General features: G+C 37.9%; 1 protein-coding gene across 2 annotated transcripts; it reads right to left on the bottom strand.

The window, feature by feature from the left end:
* Positions 1-2,789: 2,789 nt before the first annotated feature.
* TXLNG (taxilin gamma) lies at positions 2,790-15,953 on the bottom strand. Of its 2 annotated transcripts, none has more exons than XM_010221551.2 (9): positions 15,664-15,953; positions 13,850-13,941; positions 10,235-10,405; positions 9,685-9,879; positions 8,247-8,366; positions 7,093-7,167; positions 4,835-4,927; positions 4,194-4,289; positions 2,790-3,317 (listed from the first exon to the last, which is right to left on the bottom strand). In XM_010221551.2, exons 2-9 carry the CDS (start codon positions 13,919-13,921, stop codon positions 3,000-3,002), a joined length of 1,140 nt encoding a protein of 379 aa, XP_010219853.2. In that variant the 5' UTR covers positions 13,922-13,941; positions 15,664-15,953; the 3' UTR covers positions 2,790-2,999. The 2 variants fall into 2 exon arrangements, with proteins under 2 accessions (XP_010219853.2, XP_088388867.1); XM_088532741.1 differs by lacking the exon at positions 15,664-15,953 and adding an exon at positions 11,773-11,841.
* Between the last annotated feature and the right edge of the window lie 459 nt (positions 15,954-16,412).

The following is a 16,412-nucleotide window of genomic DNA, read 5'->3' as shown; positions in this document are numbered from 1 at the left end:
AACGGTGTTAAAGAAAAACTCAGAGTCCAATATACTAAGCATACTTATTTACTTAATCTATACAGAATCGAGTAGATAAAATTTCAGATTCACATTAGTGAAAAATCTCTACAAAATGTTTTTGAAAAGCAAAACAAAGACTGCCTGTTCATTTATCTTTTTTTCTCTCATGAAAGCAGACATGGGTTGTAAAAATAAAGCAGTGTGTTTAGCACAAACTAGATTTCTGCATCACTTTTTTCACAGTTATTTCCATCTACAGTCCAAAGAGGTAGATTTTCTGCAACACCTGAGAATTGAACTGTAACGTAACCAGGTGTAAGTGTAATGAGAGGAAGGACAACACATCAGAGAGATACAGCCCTAACTCACTTGTGTATGCACATACAGACTTGGGACTTGCATCACACAGAATTTAGTTTTGCAGCTTAATCATGGTGAAACTCTCAATCAGGCCCCCAAGTTCTGACAATCAGACATCCTCATTTCAGGCTCTGTAAAGCTACAGCCCTGGTTAAAGAGTTCATGGTAGTGGAAGAAAGGCATTAATACAAGTTTATCTAAAAACCGCACTGGAGCCAATTTGGCTGCAGCCTGGCAGTGCAATAGCCTGCTGTATGGCAGATCAGTTTGAGTGCTGAACTTATCCCTTTTAAAATTTATATATTTTTTATTTTTAATTTAAGCAACACTCCTCAAGCAGTATCAACTGGTTTCAGGAAGCAAAGTAGAGCTCACCTTGGCCAGACGGAAAGTTGATATGATGGTGGATAATGTCACAGGTAGGAGAGAAAAGATATCCCCCTTTTAAAAGCCTCTCACTTGGGGCACTTGCTTCACTTATATATATCAAGTCAGTAACAAATATATTGTATTGCTGTTCTACACGTCACATCTCTAAAAGCCCTTTAAAATATTCTTGCAGCAGGGTCCATACTTCCATATAGAACAAGCACGATAGAAAGAATTGTTAAAGATACAAATGTTCAAATAATAAATTGTAAAAATAGAAAACTGCATGTCCTACCTTGCCAAGGGTATGATGCATCATATACAAAGTTTTACACTTTTCCTCAGGAAAATTTTTTCATGCTTAGTGTTACTGAAAACCAGTTCTTGCAGTAACCATTTTTAAACAGTTTCATTCTACAAAACAAGTCATTTGGAGAGCAAGACTGAAAGAATTCTTTCCAATATTTATGCCGTATGGGTAACGTGATTAACGTGTCAAAGCTCTGAGCCCAACTCGGCTGACTGCTCCCTTCCACCTCCTTTCCATTCCTGCCTTGTGCTTAGACCACCAACACAAACACTGCACCGGTCCAGGAGAAAAACGCGCCACCAGCTCCCAGGGGTTGGGTCCACACGGCTCCCTTCAGCAGGACGAGCTACCACCCACTTCTCAGGCCTCACATAACCTTATTCTCTTTAAGAGACAGCTACATTATTTCAATGTACATTACAACAGAAAAAGGATCAGGAGCTCAGTGCAGCCTGAACATTCAAGTAAATTTAGCCACTAAACTGTCAAGGGCAACAAGGGTGGGAAGCTCATTAAGAGATGTGCTTGACTTGGAAATCCCCCCCAAGTAAGTGCAAAGAACATTAAGTACCAGAAAAGGCTACACATTTTCATATTTCTCAAAATGTCAGCAACCAAAACTAGACAGCAAATGCATATGTACTAAAGTTAAGGGTAGCTTGTGGTCATTTAACACATTGCCTTGCAGAAAAAAAAAAAAAAAAAGGAATTGTTGGTCCTGGTTTCTCTCAGAAGATAACTCAAAACATGGATATCAAGCTTGCTGTGGAAAGACTACGTGGCTTAAGCGTTACCAAAGGAACATGTTAAACGGAGTGGATGAAGTACCAGCTCTACCAGATACCCGGGAAGGCACCTGCCAACTGCTACAGCTTCAAGGTTGAGCGTGCAAGAAGTTTCACATTGTACTTTGGGAAAAACATATGAATCTATATATTCGGTTATAACCGGTCTACTCAGCTGATGCTTAAATACATCGCATACAGGGCTGTTAGAGAAGCCTGTATGCCAAAGGTTCTTCTTTTTTTCCCCCTATAAATCAGGCAGCAAATGTCCATTTTCCACAGCTTCAGGTAAGACAGTGAGAAGCGTGTCGGCAGTAATAGATTCCTTAGTCCAAATCAACCATGTTATGGACACACCACAGCCAAAAGGGAAGAAGGTGACCAACATCTGCCTAACGGGATGCACAACTGCAAAGTTCCCCTCTGTAACATTGCTGAACACTTTCTCACATATTTATAATTTAACTTGTTCATAGGTAGGGCAAATAATCTAAGCTAACCTTTACAACACAACCCTGAGAAATCTGCATGAAGTTGTACACCCTGTTTCACCAGCTGCAAATTAATGTGTTTCAAAGCTGTTTTTTTTTTTTTTTTTTCTCTCCACACCACAAAGTACACTAAATCCCCTTAACAGAACTTTTTTTACTACATTCTGGACCCATACTTTTTCATTGATATAGATGAAAACATACTAGGGGAGAAAACGCAAGTTTTTACTGGCCATCAGACATCCCGATGTAAATTAACTCACTGAAGAAATGGGTAGTCATATTAGTATACTGAGTGACAACTCCATAAACAGAAACAAAATACTGTTCTAACCAAGAAAGTGACATGCTGCCACTATTGTCCCCTGAAAGGATGTTGCATCTTACAGTCTTCAATGACAGTGATTGTGTTGTGGGGAGGAAATACACGTGCATCCTTTTATGGAAAAATATTTTCTTTTAAAAAATGAGGCAGATGTGCAACACAGTTGTGAAAAAATTATAGTTTAAGCTATTTAAAGCTGCTAGGCAGCTTCTTGTACCACATAAGTCCAGTAGTTCTAAGAAAATACAGATATGGTAGAAAAAGTAAGAAAATTTTCACCACAAAACCAATAGTTACCACCAACAGCGAAAGTTATACACAAAATATATCTCTCAATACAGTGTTTACACTTCACTTTAGTCAGATTCAGTGCCAGGAACAGGACTTGTTGAGACAGTCTTTTCAGAACTATTTGCTGCGCGTGGTTCGACATCAGGTTGGATCCCTGGTTCCATGTCAGTGGGAGTTCCCAGCTCCTCGTGGGAATCGAGCGTGCAGGACTGCAGCACCTGCATGGCTAGATCCACGTCTGCCTCTCGGAGGGAAACCTGTTCCTTCAGGACTTCCACCTTCTCGTTCAGCTCGTTCCTCTCTGTCTGAAGAGCTCTGCAAAGCTTCTCCAAACGCTCCAGTTTTATTTGAAAACCTTTGTATTCCTTATCTCTTACTGTTTTCTGAGGGACAAAAGAAAACAGAAGCTTTGTGATCCAATTAAGTGTGTTTTAATTTGATGAAAGGAATCACTACTATTTAGCTCTGCAGATCAAATACCAGCTGTGCTCAAACAAGTTTGACCAGAGTACTTGACTGCACTTTAATACTCCATCCCAAGTAACTGCAATGCAGGGAGCAGGAGGGAATAAAGGTAGAAACCTAGAATCCAGCAGCTGCTACAGTCAACAGTTACTGTGCTCACAATCACCCAAATAACGCCTTCAGGAAACAGGAAAAGCTGAGCAGAGTTACAGTGGAATTTATGGGAACAATCAGGTAATCTCTAGAAAGGTACTAATATGCCTCAACTAGAAATTAGAAAATAAAGGAGAAGTCAGAACTGTATGGGCAAGGCCTGTGTAAAAATATTTTTAGCTTCTCTTAAAGGAGAGCAAATAGATATAACGGCACCTGATGAACTCAAAAGCAGCAGCAATGTAAGCAAAGTCTCAGAGGTCATTTTTGTCAGGTAAGGATTGTATATTTAAAAAACAAACTTCTAAGGCTGAACTGCCAGAACTCTGCCCAACAGATTAAATAACTACAATACATTCAGCTTGCATAATTTCATATACACTGTTGCCTCAACTATGTAATAGTGAGCAAGTGAAGACGACTACATTGCATGTCAGGCAAAACTCTGAAAAGCTAAATTCATTTTCTGTTTTTCCGGGGGAGAACAGCCCATTTACACAACAGAAAACATGACAGAATCCATGAACAAGTAATGGAGTTGTAGTGTTTTTGTTCAAAACTGAAATACTGTATGACGTCCTTCGGAATGCAGACTCCAGTTTAGGCATCCTGCTGCTTAACAGACAGTGATAACAACTCACCTCTTCAGCCATTTGCAGAAGAGCCTTGTTGTTGTTTTCCCATTTTGTGCGCCACACTATTGTTTCCTTTTCCAGTTTCTTAATCTTCTTTGTCATCTGCAAATAGAAGGCTTACTTTTTTGGCTTGCATTGTAATAGAAGTAGGTATATGTTACTGTTCTGACTTATTGTCCAAACTGGACTTCAGAAGTAATATTACAAGTTATTTTTTACAGAAAAGTGTTTCTGCACCAAATCAATCCCACAAATTCTGAAGCTGCAATTCAAAGACGACTGATTCCTGAAAGAAACAGATTATGAAACTTCCTCAAGCTAAAACTGTCCAAGTAAGTTTTAAAACTAAAGCACAGCAGACAAAAATCGAGCAACTCCTACTGCCTCTGAATAGGCACTACTTTGAATGCACTAGAATTAGGATGCAGATATTATGTAAAAATTAAAAATAATAAAGAAAAATTATACCTTATTTCTCTTTCCTGAAATCCCTACTGCCTCTTATGATCCAAATTAAACTTCAAAATACTGTATATATCTTCAAGGTGAAATTTTAGAAGGCAAATGTTCTAATGAAATCCAAAAATGCATCCTACTAACAGCACACATTTTTATATTAAGTTTCATGCAGGTCTAATATTAAGTACCTTTTCCATTTCCTGCCTGAATGTCGTAAAGAGTTCATTACTCTTTGCCATGGTGGTCTGGAATTCTTCAAATTTATCCATGTACAGAGAAAGCTGTTGAAAAAAGGCAGAAGCATTACCCTATACATCTGTATTTCCATACAGAAATATTCATTAAGGTACAGGAGGAAATTTAAGTCAAAAATGATGAAATAGAAACTTTTTTTTTGTAGCTTTCTTATTCTGTGCTACAATTTTGATTTGATGAGCAAGCAGAAGCAAGAACATGCTATTCAAAGTGTACATATATAATGAGCAGTGACCTATGTTCATAACACATTTTACATTCTAAAGAAAATGATATCATGTAAATCCAATAAAACGTTGAAAAATAACACATTTAATCACAGCTATCTCATTTTTGCTTCCTCATAAAAAAATCCTGTGGGCTTTAAGAAGAACTGTATTGCTGGCTACAAGTGTGACAAGTGAAGTGAAACTTGAAATACTATCCTTCCCATTTTCACAAGCAACCACCTATCAAGTAAGGCTGAGATATTTAAAAAAAAAAAAAAAAAAAAGCCGCCGAGGAGAGAGACATTCATAAACTAAGGCATTGGGCTCACGATCGATATTCAAACTTCCCTCTCCCCCTCCCCTTTTTTTTTTGCTAAGAATTCCTTTAGTAAGTGAAAAGGGTTAAAATTAACTAGTGAAAAGCATTGCTACTTAACGAGAGAGAAGTATACAACAAAGTTATTCATCGGGAACAGCAAAATACATTAACCAGCATATATTTTTTAAAAAGTAGTAAGTTTTAATAAAAGAGATAAGCCTAGAAATAAATTAGCATTTTATAATCTAATCTCTTGACGATAGACGATTATGAAAAACGCCACAACCACTTACTAGCAACTTCCTGCTTTATCTGAACAAACTTGTCAGAGCTGATCATTTCTCTCAGCTCTTACATGGTCCAGGGGGATGCTCTAGCACCGTAACAGGCAGAGCAGAGCACAGAAATTATGCTTTTTTTAATGCTAACAGAATGAATCAGCCTAGCTTATCAACAGCAGCTCATGACTCTGCAATCTGACTGAACTTCCAAGGCTCATCTTACGGTACAAAGGTCTCTTGTCCCAAACAAACCTCAAATTATATTACTACCATAAAAAGTGTGTAGGCATGTGCACTTGCACGTGCGGTGTAAATAAAATGAAAGCACCGGGAACAGATTGTAAACAAAAGGATTATCAACCTGAAAGACTTTGATAAAGGACTATTTAGGAGAATCTAGACATAAGTCCCATTTCCAAGATGACGTGCATGTGTACACACACACAACAATTAGCCAAACACATTGCAAATATATCTATTGAAGCCTTGGGACAGATTTAGGCACAGCAAGTGTTAAAAAGCACCTGAAAGAGTTTGCAAGAATACTACCAATTCAAAAACGAAAAACAAAGGAGTAAGAGGCAAGGTGGTTGCTTAAGATACACTGAAAGGAGCAGCTGCTACTCCTCAGCTGCTGCCCCATTAGCTCAAAGGAGCACTTTCCACTGCCTTCATGCAACCAAATGGCAGATCACCAAAACAGCAGCACAGGCCCTGGACACCACCTCTCTGTCACAGAAGAGTTGTCTGTACCATTAGAGAGAACAGAATTTGAAAATAATGAAGTTGGTGGACAGAGACACTCCAGTCTAGGTTCCTGAATCTGAATAACTAGGTATATTAATATCTACTACTTACTCCCTTTCTTCCTGAAGAGAGGGTAAAACCCACATAGAAAAGCCCACCCAACTCTTGTCAGTCACAAGGGCCTGTCTGGTCCTGAACAATTACAAGAAGGATAGAAATACTTTGGAAAAAGAGACAACAGTGTCAAAGAATGTGAAGAATGGTAAAGTGGTAGCCACAGTGAACAGGTTTTTAAGCTTTTATGTATTCTAGTCTTAGTATTCTTTTAAATTATTAATGTTAACATTACAAACTCCTGCAATTCCATGTTTAGCGTCTTTAATAATGGTATTTTCTGGAGTTCAGCAACTACAAAACACCAAGTCTTTACAACTTCTACTTCACAGCTCACTATTGAGGAGTTGCTTACTGAAGATTAAATTCGAGATTAAATTAAAAATATCAAGTATTTTTCACAAAAAAATAGATTATATCTGATGAATGAACAACATGGAAAAATTGCATGGTTAAGTGCTACATTTTACCACTCAGGAACAACTGTACTGAAGATCACTCCATAAAAAATAAATAATTACCTGCTGTTTCAGCTGGGCTTCCTGCTGCTTCATCTGCTCACATTTGTGTCTGGACTCAGTAGCTTCTTTTAGCAGCTAGGAAAAAAAAATAAAAAATAAAAAAAAATAAAGGAATTAATGAATTTACTGCAAACTGTAGGAAGCACAAAATAAAAACAAGCATGCATTTAGAATGACTTAAAAGAACTTGAACTGTAAAAAAAAAAAAAAAAAAGAATAAAGCTTAATCAAAGAGGTCATTTCAAAAAGCAAAAACTAAACACCTATAGGTAATTCACTTTATTATTATTTTGAAGTTTAAGCTAGCATAAAGAAATTGCTTTTGAGTTTTTTTTAATTGGTAGAATTATTTATTTTGTTTGTATTTTGCTAGCAAGTTTGAACAGCTAAAATTATACAAGCACTTTACTGATGAACTACAAGTTGCACCATCTATTTTCCACCATTATTTCTAGAGTCATGACATAATCTGTAGAGATAATGAGATAATTTCAATATAGTTTTGAGACCACCCTTAGGTAAGCAAGAGATTTTCATCACCTTATGATGCCAAAACTATTGTTTATCAATGAAGGGCAGTCCTTACAGTGTATCCCCACTTTAAGAATATACAGGAAATGCAAGACCTTTTTCCTAGTGATTACAACTCAATACAGTCTATTTTTTTTCTAAAGCTTTTTATATTAAATTGACAGCTAACTTCTTGAAAGACTACAGGTAAGTTACTAATGATCAAAATACAGTTATATCATCAGTATAAGGCATAATTTTGGAAACAGTTTAGACTAGCACATACTTTATTCTGCTTTTGCTATTTCCTACAGCACAACCAATAGACAGGGGAAAAAAGCATCCCTTGGTGTTTCAGTTCAAGTCATTCCTAGTTTAAAGCAAACAAACTAAAGTCAGCACATCTGTTGAGGAAATGCAAATAGCAACACAAACTGCCCGTGCATATGTGTGTGAAGATTGTAAGCAATATACACATACAGAACTATTAAAAAAACAAAAAACTTCAATCTTAATGCTGAAAGCTGTTCTAATTTTAAGAATACATTAGCCTGAGTTTGCTGCTCACTATTTTCTTTATATTTTGAAAAGTCTATTCTGTTGTTTTTTTTGTTATTTCTCTAACATATGCAGCATTCACTTACAAACTCCCTTTCTCGCTGATGTTTTTCCTCTGCTTCTTTTATAAGCTGGGTAGTTTGTTGAAGTTTGGCATCCACAAGTTGCTGCTGCAATTCTTTATGTTTGAACACCTTATCAATATGCTAAAGAAAAAAAAAATCGGGTTAGTAAAATAGGAACAGTGGACAGAAGATAGTGTAGAGTAGCAGGGAAGAAAATGAGAGTTCTTGAGAAGTTCTGTGCAGAAGTAAGCAGACTGTTTTGCATATCCATTTTCTCCTCCTTTCATTTCCTTTTATTATAGCTAAGCTTCCCTACTCCCCCACTCCCAATCTTTCATGGAAGTTTTAGTTATAAAGCTGTTCTATTAAATTGGTTAAAAAGAAAAAAAAAAAAAAAAAAACACACACTGCAACAGACGGACGTTTCAAAAAAGATCCTAGAACAAAAGAACCTAACGTTCTTCCTTCAAAAGCTAGTATCTGCTTCTAACCTTACTGTACTTTAAAAATTACTTTTTAAAGTCCTCATAATTAAAAACCTGAGGCAATCCTTTGCTAAGAAGCAGCTATGTGGCTGAAGGAATTCTACAGATAACCAAACCTCCATGTACTTTTAGTTCAAGCTGCTTAAGGAACAGACAGCAGCTTCCTGCCTTTTCCCCAAATCATCTCACAGTAACTACCAACACTCTACGATCACAAAAGGTGGGAAACTAGAGCCCACAGTGAACTTTCTCATTGATCTAGATTTAAAGAAAAAATACCCCACTCTATGTCAACTCAAAACAAACACTATGCTTGGACGTAGAACTCCATGAGACTTGGTTTCCTCTGACAACTAGAACTGGCCAGCCCTGAGGTGCTTCACTTCTGTAGCTTAAAGTGCCTACTGCACAAACTGGTGCCAATGCAAACCAGCTCCATTAGCCCCACATGCAGCTGCTTCCGTGTGGCCAACTCAGAGAGACTCTTAGAGCATGATAGGTCAAGACGACTGTACACGAGCCAGCAACATGAGCTTATACAACACAGAGGTGATTGCCAAAAGATATTTCATAACTTTGGGTTCATTTAGATTAACCTTTATATACAAATTATAATGAAAAACTGCTTTCAAATATTAAATGTATACTTAGGCTGTAAAGAACCATTGGAAACAGTCTTGTTCAGACTTCTGCTTAAACCAGGGCAAGATTTAAGTTTGAACAGGTTGCTCACACCTTCTCCAGCTGAGTTTCGAGTACCTCCAAAGACAGAGGCTCCACAGCCTCTGCAGAACTTGCTTATACTTGACCACTTCTATTGTGATTTTTTTTTCTGACTATGAGATAAAAACAATATCCTACATTATGCACATAATACGTAGAAAATGCAAAAGGTTTCCCCCACCTCCCTATTAAGTAGTTGTATGATCTCTACAGTCAAGAAACTAAGGGGATCCTATCAGGAGCATAATCACCTCTTCTCGCAAAGCATATTGCTCAATGAGTTTCTTCAGTTTTTCTCCCAGTTCAATATTTTCCTGGCGTAGCTTGGCATTATGTATATCGTGCTGTTCCAGTTGAGCCTGAATTTCATTCAGTGTAATCTGGAAGTGTGCAGTTGCTTCTTTGCGCCTTTCTTCTTCCTCACGTGCTTGCTGCATGTTTTCTTCCTTTTATGGAATAATATTAATCATGTTCAAGCCAAAACATTTATTTTTCCATATTTGAATTAGACATCATAGAAGTATCTTGCTTCTGTATAGTTTCAATTTCTAGAGTTAATATAAACCAAATTCATAATTTTATGCTGAGTGGGAAGTGCATGGAAAGAATAATCTAGAAATCCTGTCCAAGTTACAGAATCTTACCTTACACTAACACCCCACACCCCTTACTTTTTATGGGCACCCATAATGGACAAAGAGGTAAACAAACAGCAGCCGTTCTATTATTAATCAGTAATGAAGACCTATATAGGGATTTCCCTTTTCTCCCCCGCCTTGCAATTTACATAAATAAGTTAACCTTTAATGTCTTGTTGTGACGCTGAAGCTCCCGGCAGAGAGATTCCAGTTTGCTACGTGCCAGAATGGCCTTGCTATGCTCACTCTGTAAGTGGACTTTCTCCTTCACAACTTGTGCTTGTTTCTTCTGCAGTATCTTCATTTGCTTTTGAACGTTTCTGCTCTCCTCCAACTAAAGGTAGAGAGTATATTTATTAAATAAAAATGGATGTGATAGATTCTATGCATATAGACAAACAGTTGAAAGAAGACTGAACAAACTGTAAAATATTTCAGATGTATTTCATTAAGACTCCATAAAAATTGCTCTTACAAAGACTCCCATCATCCTACATGCATTTCTAAATGTCTAAGGATAGAGGGGAAAAAATAAACAAAATCCCTCACAAATTCCAACTTGACAAGCATTCGCTTTTGCTGAAAAGGAGCCATGGACCTGTTGACCATAGGCTATGAGCTTGTTCTCAGCTACTGGAGTAGGACTAGCCCTGAGGAAAAAAAAATGTGGCATATATATTAAAAACAAATGAAAAATCCAGCAATTATCCAGCATTAGAATTTTATTTTGCTGTAGAAACAATAACATGGAGTGTTACTCAAGATTAGTTTTACAACCTAATTTGAAGTACAGCCTTTTTACTCTCTGGCCAAAAATATCTTATATAAAGATCTTTGTGCTCAAAGGTCTTGCCTTCTGCAAGTCACACTATTTTTCATTCTCTTATCTTTAAGGTACACACAACTGTTTAGCCAACAGGTAGTTAGCTAAATTACATGTAGTTAGCTAGATAGGTGAGTGCTTTTACTATCGAGTCTATTCAAAAGCACAAATTTAAACGATTTTGAATCCATTTCCTTTAGACAGTTTAGATGGTAAGAGAAGGTAGAGCAATAAACTTTGCATATAGCACAAAATCTGTTCTATGAACATCCAGTGAAGGGGAGAGTTTCTTGCTCGGAGAGCAGGGTGAGACTAAGACCCGCTGAGTATGATTTTTTTGGGCTCCCCAAGAAACCATATTATTTACAAAGAGTCTGCTCTATTGTAAAGAAGGTAACCATAACGTTAAGTGTAATACTGCTCCTTCTTAGAGAGTGCCTCAGCCTCTAGGCAACACAGGAAAGGAAGGCTGGCAAGCAGGAATATCATGACACAGAAGAATACAACGGTTTTCTGAAAGAGCTCAAAATAATGCCAAAACACAGAAAAAAAAAAAAAAACACGGAAGAGAGAATCAGGGCACCTCCATGACAGAATGTTACATTCACAGCTCATCTAATTTAGAATGAAAGAATTTTAGGAAATGTTTTGATATTCAAACACAAAAGCCCTTTTCTTAGGTGGCATGAAGAACACTTCAGTTGGCTGTCCTATTTGCATACATATGAACTTCAGACAGTCCTGTAAAACTACTCCTGTCTGAGATGCATATCACCAAGGATGCAAACTTTTCTGCATCATATATTGATCTTCTTATAGATTCCAAAATAGGGAAAAAAATTGTGGAAGATCTTTTGCCAGGAGAGAGGCATTCCTACCTTAATTGTACAGTCCTTTTCATGAGACACCACTGAAAAACCTGATAGTGAGCTTTAAAGATGATGAATCTTTAAAAAAAGAAAAAAAGCATTGTAGGTGCACTGTCATAAACAGTTCAAACCTCTGCTGGCATTAGAACTGACACCTATGCCAGTGGTTCACCACCACCATCCTCACGAAAAGAATGCGTCTTAACAAGAGGACAACTGGATAAAATTAGACCTTTCTAAGGGTAACGAAATACCCCTAAAACTCAGTCAGCTAAAGTGGGGTCACTATTACACCTGGACAAGCTCCCACCCTCTTCCCAGCAGTTCTGAGCATCACAGGGAGAGCAGCTGGTTGTCCAGAATGGTGGCTCTCACTGTAGATTGTGGACCCTCTTCTGGGAGGGAGAAAAAAAACAAAAAAACAAACAAACAAACAAACAAAAAAAAACCACACACACAAAAAAAACCCCAAAACCAAAGAACACCACCAACAGAAAAGCTCAAAAACCACAGCACTGAATACTTCTCTCCTGATGGCCAAACGTCTATGGACTGAAAAACACATCGAAAGAATACAATTCATTTAGTCTTGCTGCTCTGTTAATTAGTTTGAGATCTTTCCTTCAACATCAATAAATTCATACAAACTGAAGGGAGTGCATAAAATCTATTTTCTTTATGCATAAGTGGGGAATTCATCCCAAACTAACTGCTTATATAGGCCATTATCATCACTATGGAAACTGTCTGCTCAATGAGAAAAGGCACTACATCCACAAAGAATTGGTCAAAATTTCTAACTCGTTTACTGCATTTTCTGTCACAATACGCAAGTTCACTTTTAATGTGGGCTCCCTGCCCTTGAATTGCACTATAAAAGCATAATTTCTCAAATAAGCAAAAGTGAAAAGCCACTATCTTAGAGAAGCTGTTGGGTTTGAGGGAAATTCACTCATTCCAATATATGAGAGCAAGAAACAACATGCAAAACAAAGAAAACAAAACAAAACAAAAAAAACCCCAGACCTATAAGGAAGGTTACCTTTGTTTAAGAAATTCTAAAGCTGTTCTTAAGAGACTATTACTGTCATAACAATAATAATAAAAGACTATCTCCTAGCTCATTCTCAAAGCTCTGGAGACAGTGTTCCTCTCACAGCAAAAATAAAATAAAATCTTCAGCAAAATTATGCTATGTTGGCAAACATGATGTGGTTTTCAGAAACATTTCCAGGCAAAGACAAAACTTTACGCTTTTTTTTAAAGCTATTCAGCTATCTCTTCTCTACTTTTGTATTCATTTTATAGCTACAAATGTGGCAGAAAACATATACACTGTGTTTCCAGTCTTTCTCATTTTGGATGTCCCCGTCTCAAGATGAACATACGAAGTACTTTTGTCTCCAGACTCCCGGAAAGTAAAATCATAAAGCAGACTTTTTTTTTTTTTTTCTCCTCTCAGTTTAGAGAGGAAAATATATTTTATCCTACTCAATGTGGGAATGTTCTCCATGACAACTTACTGGTAATGCTCTGCCTTTTGGGTCTGATAATGAGGAAAGAGATATAAACAAGTGGATTAAAAAAAAAAAGACTGGAAAACACAAAGCAGAATTAAACCTAGCATCCAAAATACGGCTTGAGTATAAATAGTTAAATAACTAAGCATAACTAAGCCTTGTTTTTTTTTTTTTTCACATCTCTAACACACTGTTCTCTCCCTTTATCCCAAACGGTGTAAATTACAAAATGCTAGCATGAGAGCTACAACAACATACAAAAACTAGGAAAATGATAATTATTCCAATTAAACAGACTCTTAGCTTTTTTGTTCATCTTAATGTTACGCTTTAGTACTAAGTTATGAGAAAGTTATCATAGTCCAATTTTTCCATGGGTTTATGCAGTCATGTAGAAATGAAATGACTACATGCAAGTTTAGCTAAAGCAGTATAAGAAGCCTGAGTGCTTGTCGTTTTTCTAATGCTGTGAAATATTTGAAAAATGGTCCTGCATTAAAAGCTCTGCCATCCAACAGTTAGAATTAACAAATGAGCAACTCTTGCTACCTTTACAAACTACTTACCAGATCCGCATACTTTTTGCACAAAGCTGCCAACTTTTCTTCTGGAGTAGAAAGCGTGTTCAAGGCTTGCATTAGTAACAGCACTTCCTTTCCTATGAAAGGAACAGGAGATGACCATATTGAGGGAAAAACACACCACCACTGCCACATAGAAAAACAGCCTGTTCAGAAAGGTAAACTGCAGAACTATGACAACTTAGTATGATTTAAACTGCATCCTGGTTTCATAGCTGCACAGTATCTGACAATGGGAGGAAAAATGGGATCCCATCAAAAAGAAAGAAACCTATGACTGTGCACCATTAACTATGCACCATTATACAACTCAGTGAAAGTAACCTTAATATTAAAAAAAAATATATAATTTATAGTATCAAATATAAAGATAAAAAAGTGAAATATAAAGTTTAGCTCTGCCATTATTCTCATGAGTATTGTTGTTGAGTACGGCCTTTGCAATCTAAATATCATCAGTGGTTTGATAGCATTGAATACAGCAGATTCTAATACTAATCTGCCAACGAGACCTCAGTACTTGGGGTTGGAAGGCACCTCTGTAGATCATGCTGGTTCACCCCCCTGTTCCACAAGGGTCACCTAGAACAGTCACTCAGGTCTGCGCAAAGTTGGATTTTGAGCATCTCCAAAGATGGAGACTGCACAACTCCTGTGGGCCAAGATTCCAAGGTTCAACCACTCGCACAGTGAAAAAGGTTTTCCTGTGTTCAGGCGGTACTTCCTGTGTTTCAGTCTGTGCCTGTTGCCACTCACCCTGTCACCAGATGCCACTGGAAAGAGTCAGCACCCACACTCTTTATAATGCACCATCAGGTATTTATAAGCATTGATCAGACATTGCTGGAGCATTCTCTACTCCAGGCTAAGCAATCCTTGCTCTTGCAGCCTCTCCGCCCATGACAGATGCTCCAGGCCATTCAGCATCTTAGTGGCCCTGTGCTGGACCTGCTCCAGCAGGTCCCTGTCCCTCGTGTACTGGGGTGCCCAGGAGGGGAGCCGGCATTGCGCACAAGGCCTAAGCAGAAGGGAAGGAGGCCCTCCCTTACCTGCTGGCCATGCTCTGCCTAGTGCAGCTCAGGATGTCCTTGCCACAGAGGTTTGTTGGGTCATGTCCAACTTGGTGTCTACCAGCATCCCCATATCCTTCTCTGGGAGTCTCCAGCCGCTCAACCTTCAGCATGTGCTGGTGCAAGGGGTTATTCCTGCCCAGGTGCAGGACTTAGCATTTCTCTGTGATGAACTCCATAAGGTTGCCCATTTTTCTGGCCTGCCAAGTCCCTCTAAATGGCATCGCAACTACCCCTGTGTGCCAGGGCCCTCCTCCCAGTTTTCTACCATCCAAAAACTCTCTGAAGGTGCATTTACTACCATTGTCCAGATCATTAATTAAAGTGTTAAGCATTATTTGCCTCAAGATTGACCCCTAGCCTCCAGCTGAGCTCCATGCCGATCACAAGATCACAACCCTCAGATTCCAACAGTTCAGCCAGTTCTTAACCTACCTCACTGTCCCTTTAGCCTATACTTCATGTAGTATTGACAACATTAATATTTCAAAATGCTATAAAAGTAGCAGTACTAACAGAAGAACTCTTATATTAATAATTATTCTTTAGGCAGTAGTACACATTTCCTCAGAGCACTCTGCTAAAGATAAGAAAGACTGGATACAAAATACATTTGAGATGAACACCTAGACAAAAATGTAACTGTCTTATCAAAAAATTTAAACCATTTGAAACCTTTGAAATTAAATAATTCAGAATTTGAAAACCAAAACACCAAAGAAAACATACCTAAAGTTTTTTCTTTGCTTTTTTCACTCTCTGGATCTTGCTGGCCATCAGGTGGATCAGTACGACTTTCTTCTCTCCCAGGAGTCTCCTCACGAGATTCCCGAGAGCAGCATGTGGATCCTGGGAGCCTTCTGTTCTTGGCAATATACTCAGCTTCTTCCACGCCATCACAGTTAGACTGTGCACGCTGCAGTGCTGCATCAGGGAACTCGCTGCACTGACTGTTCACCAGCTGACCCCGGGTATTCACTCCTGTCTCCTGAGACCCCAGCTTCTTCCATTGCACCAGTGATCAGCTAAGTAAGGAAAGCAAGTCAGTCAGCAGTCAAGAGATTGTACTAAGAAGAAAATATTCATCTTTTTCATATGGACAAATCAGTTTAAGATTCCACTGCTTTATCCAAGTTGTCCATTGTTTTATCCAAGTTGATCTACCCCGCTGTTGTCAGGTATATGAAAAGCAATCGAAGTAATAAACAGAATAAGCCTAAAGAGCAACGAAGGAACCAACACAAAACATATAGAAAGATTAATTTCTGTTCTGAAACAATTTCCAAGCATTGTCATCACAAAAATATTTGTACTCTAAATCTAAAAGTTCTCATGATAAAAAGCTCAAAAAGTCCAAAAAACCTCCATCCAAAATTATTTGAGCATTCTTTCAGCCGTTAAAGTACACAGAGCCTTCAATGAAAACATTTCTGCTTCACAGACCAAAGTATATTACAAAAAACAGCACCAACTATACA

The sequence above is a fragment of the Tinamus guttatus genome, unplaced genomic scaffold (assembly GCF_059628265.1).
Source record: "Tinamus guttatus ecotype Peru unplaced genomic scaffold, ASM5962826v1 Tinamus_guttatus_pri_ptg000470l, whole genome shotgun sequence".
In the NCBI taxonomy this organism is placed as follows: Eukaryota; Metazoa; Chordata; class Aves; order Tinamiformes; family Tinamidae; genus Tinamus; species Tinamus guttatus.
The sequence above is the reverse complement of the archived record's forward strand: the minus strand, read 5'-3'. Positions and strand labels throughout refer to the sequence as shown.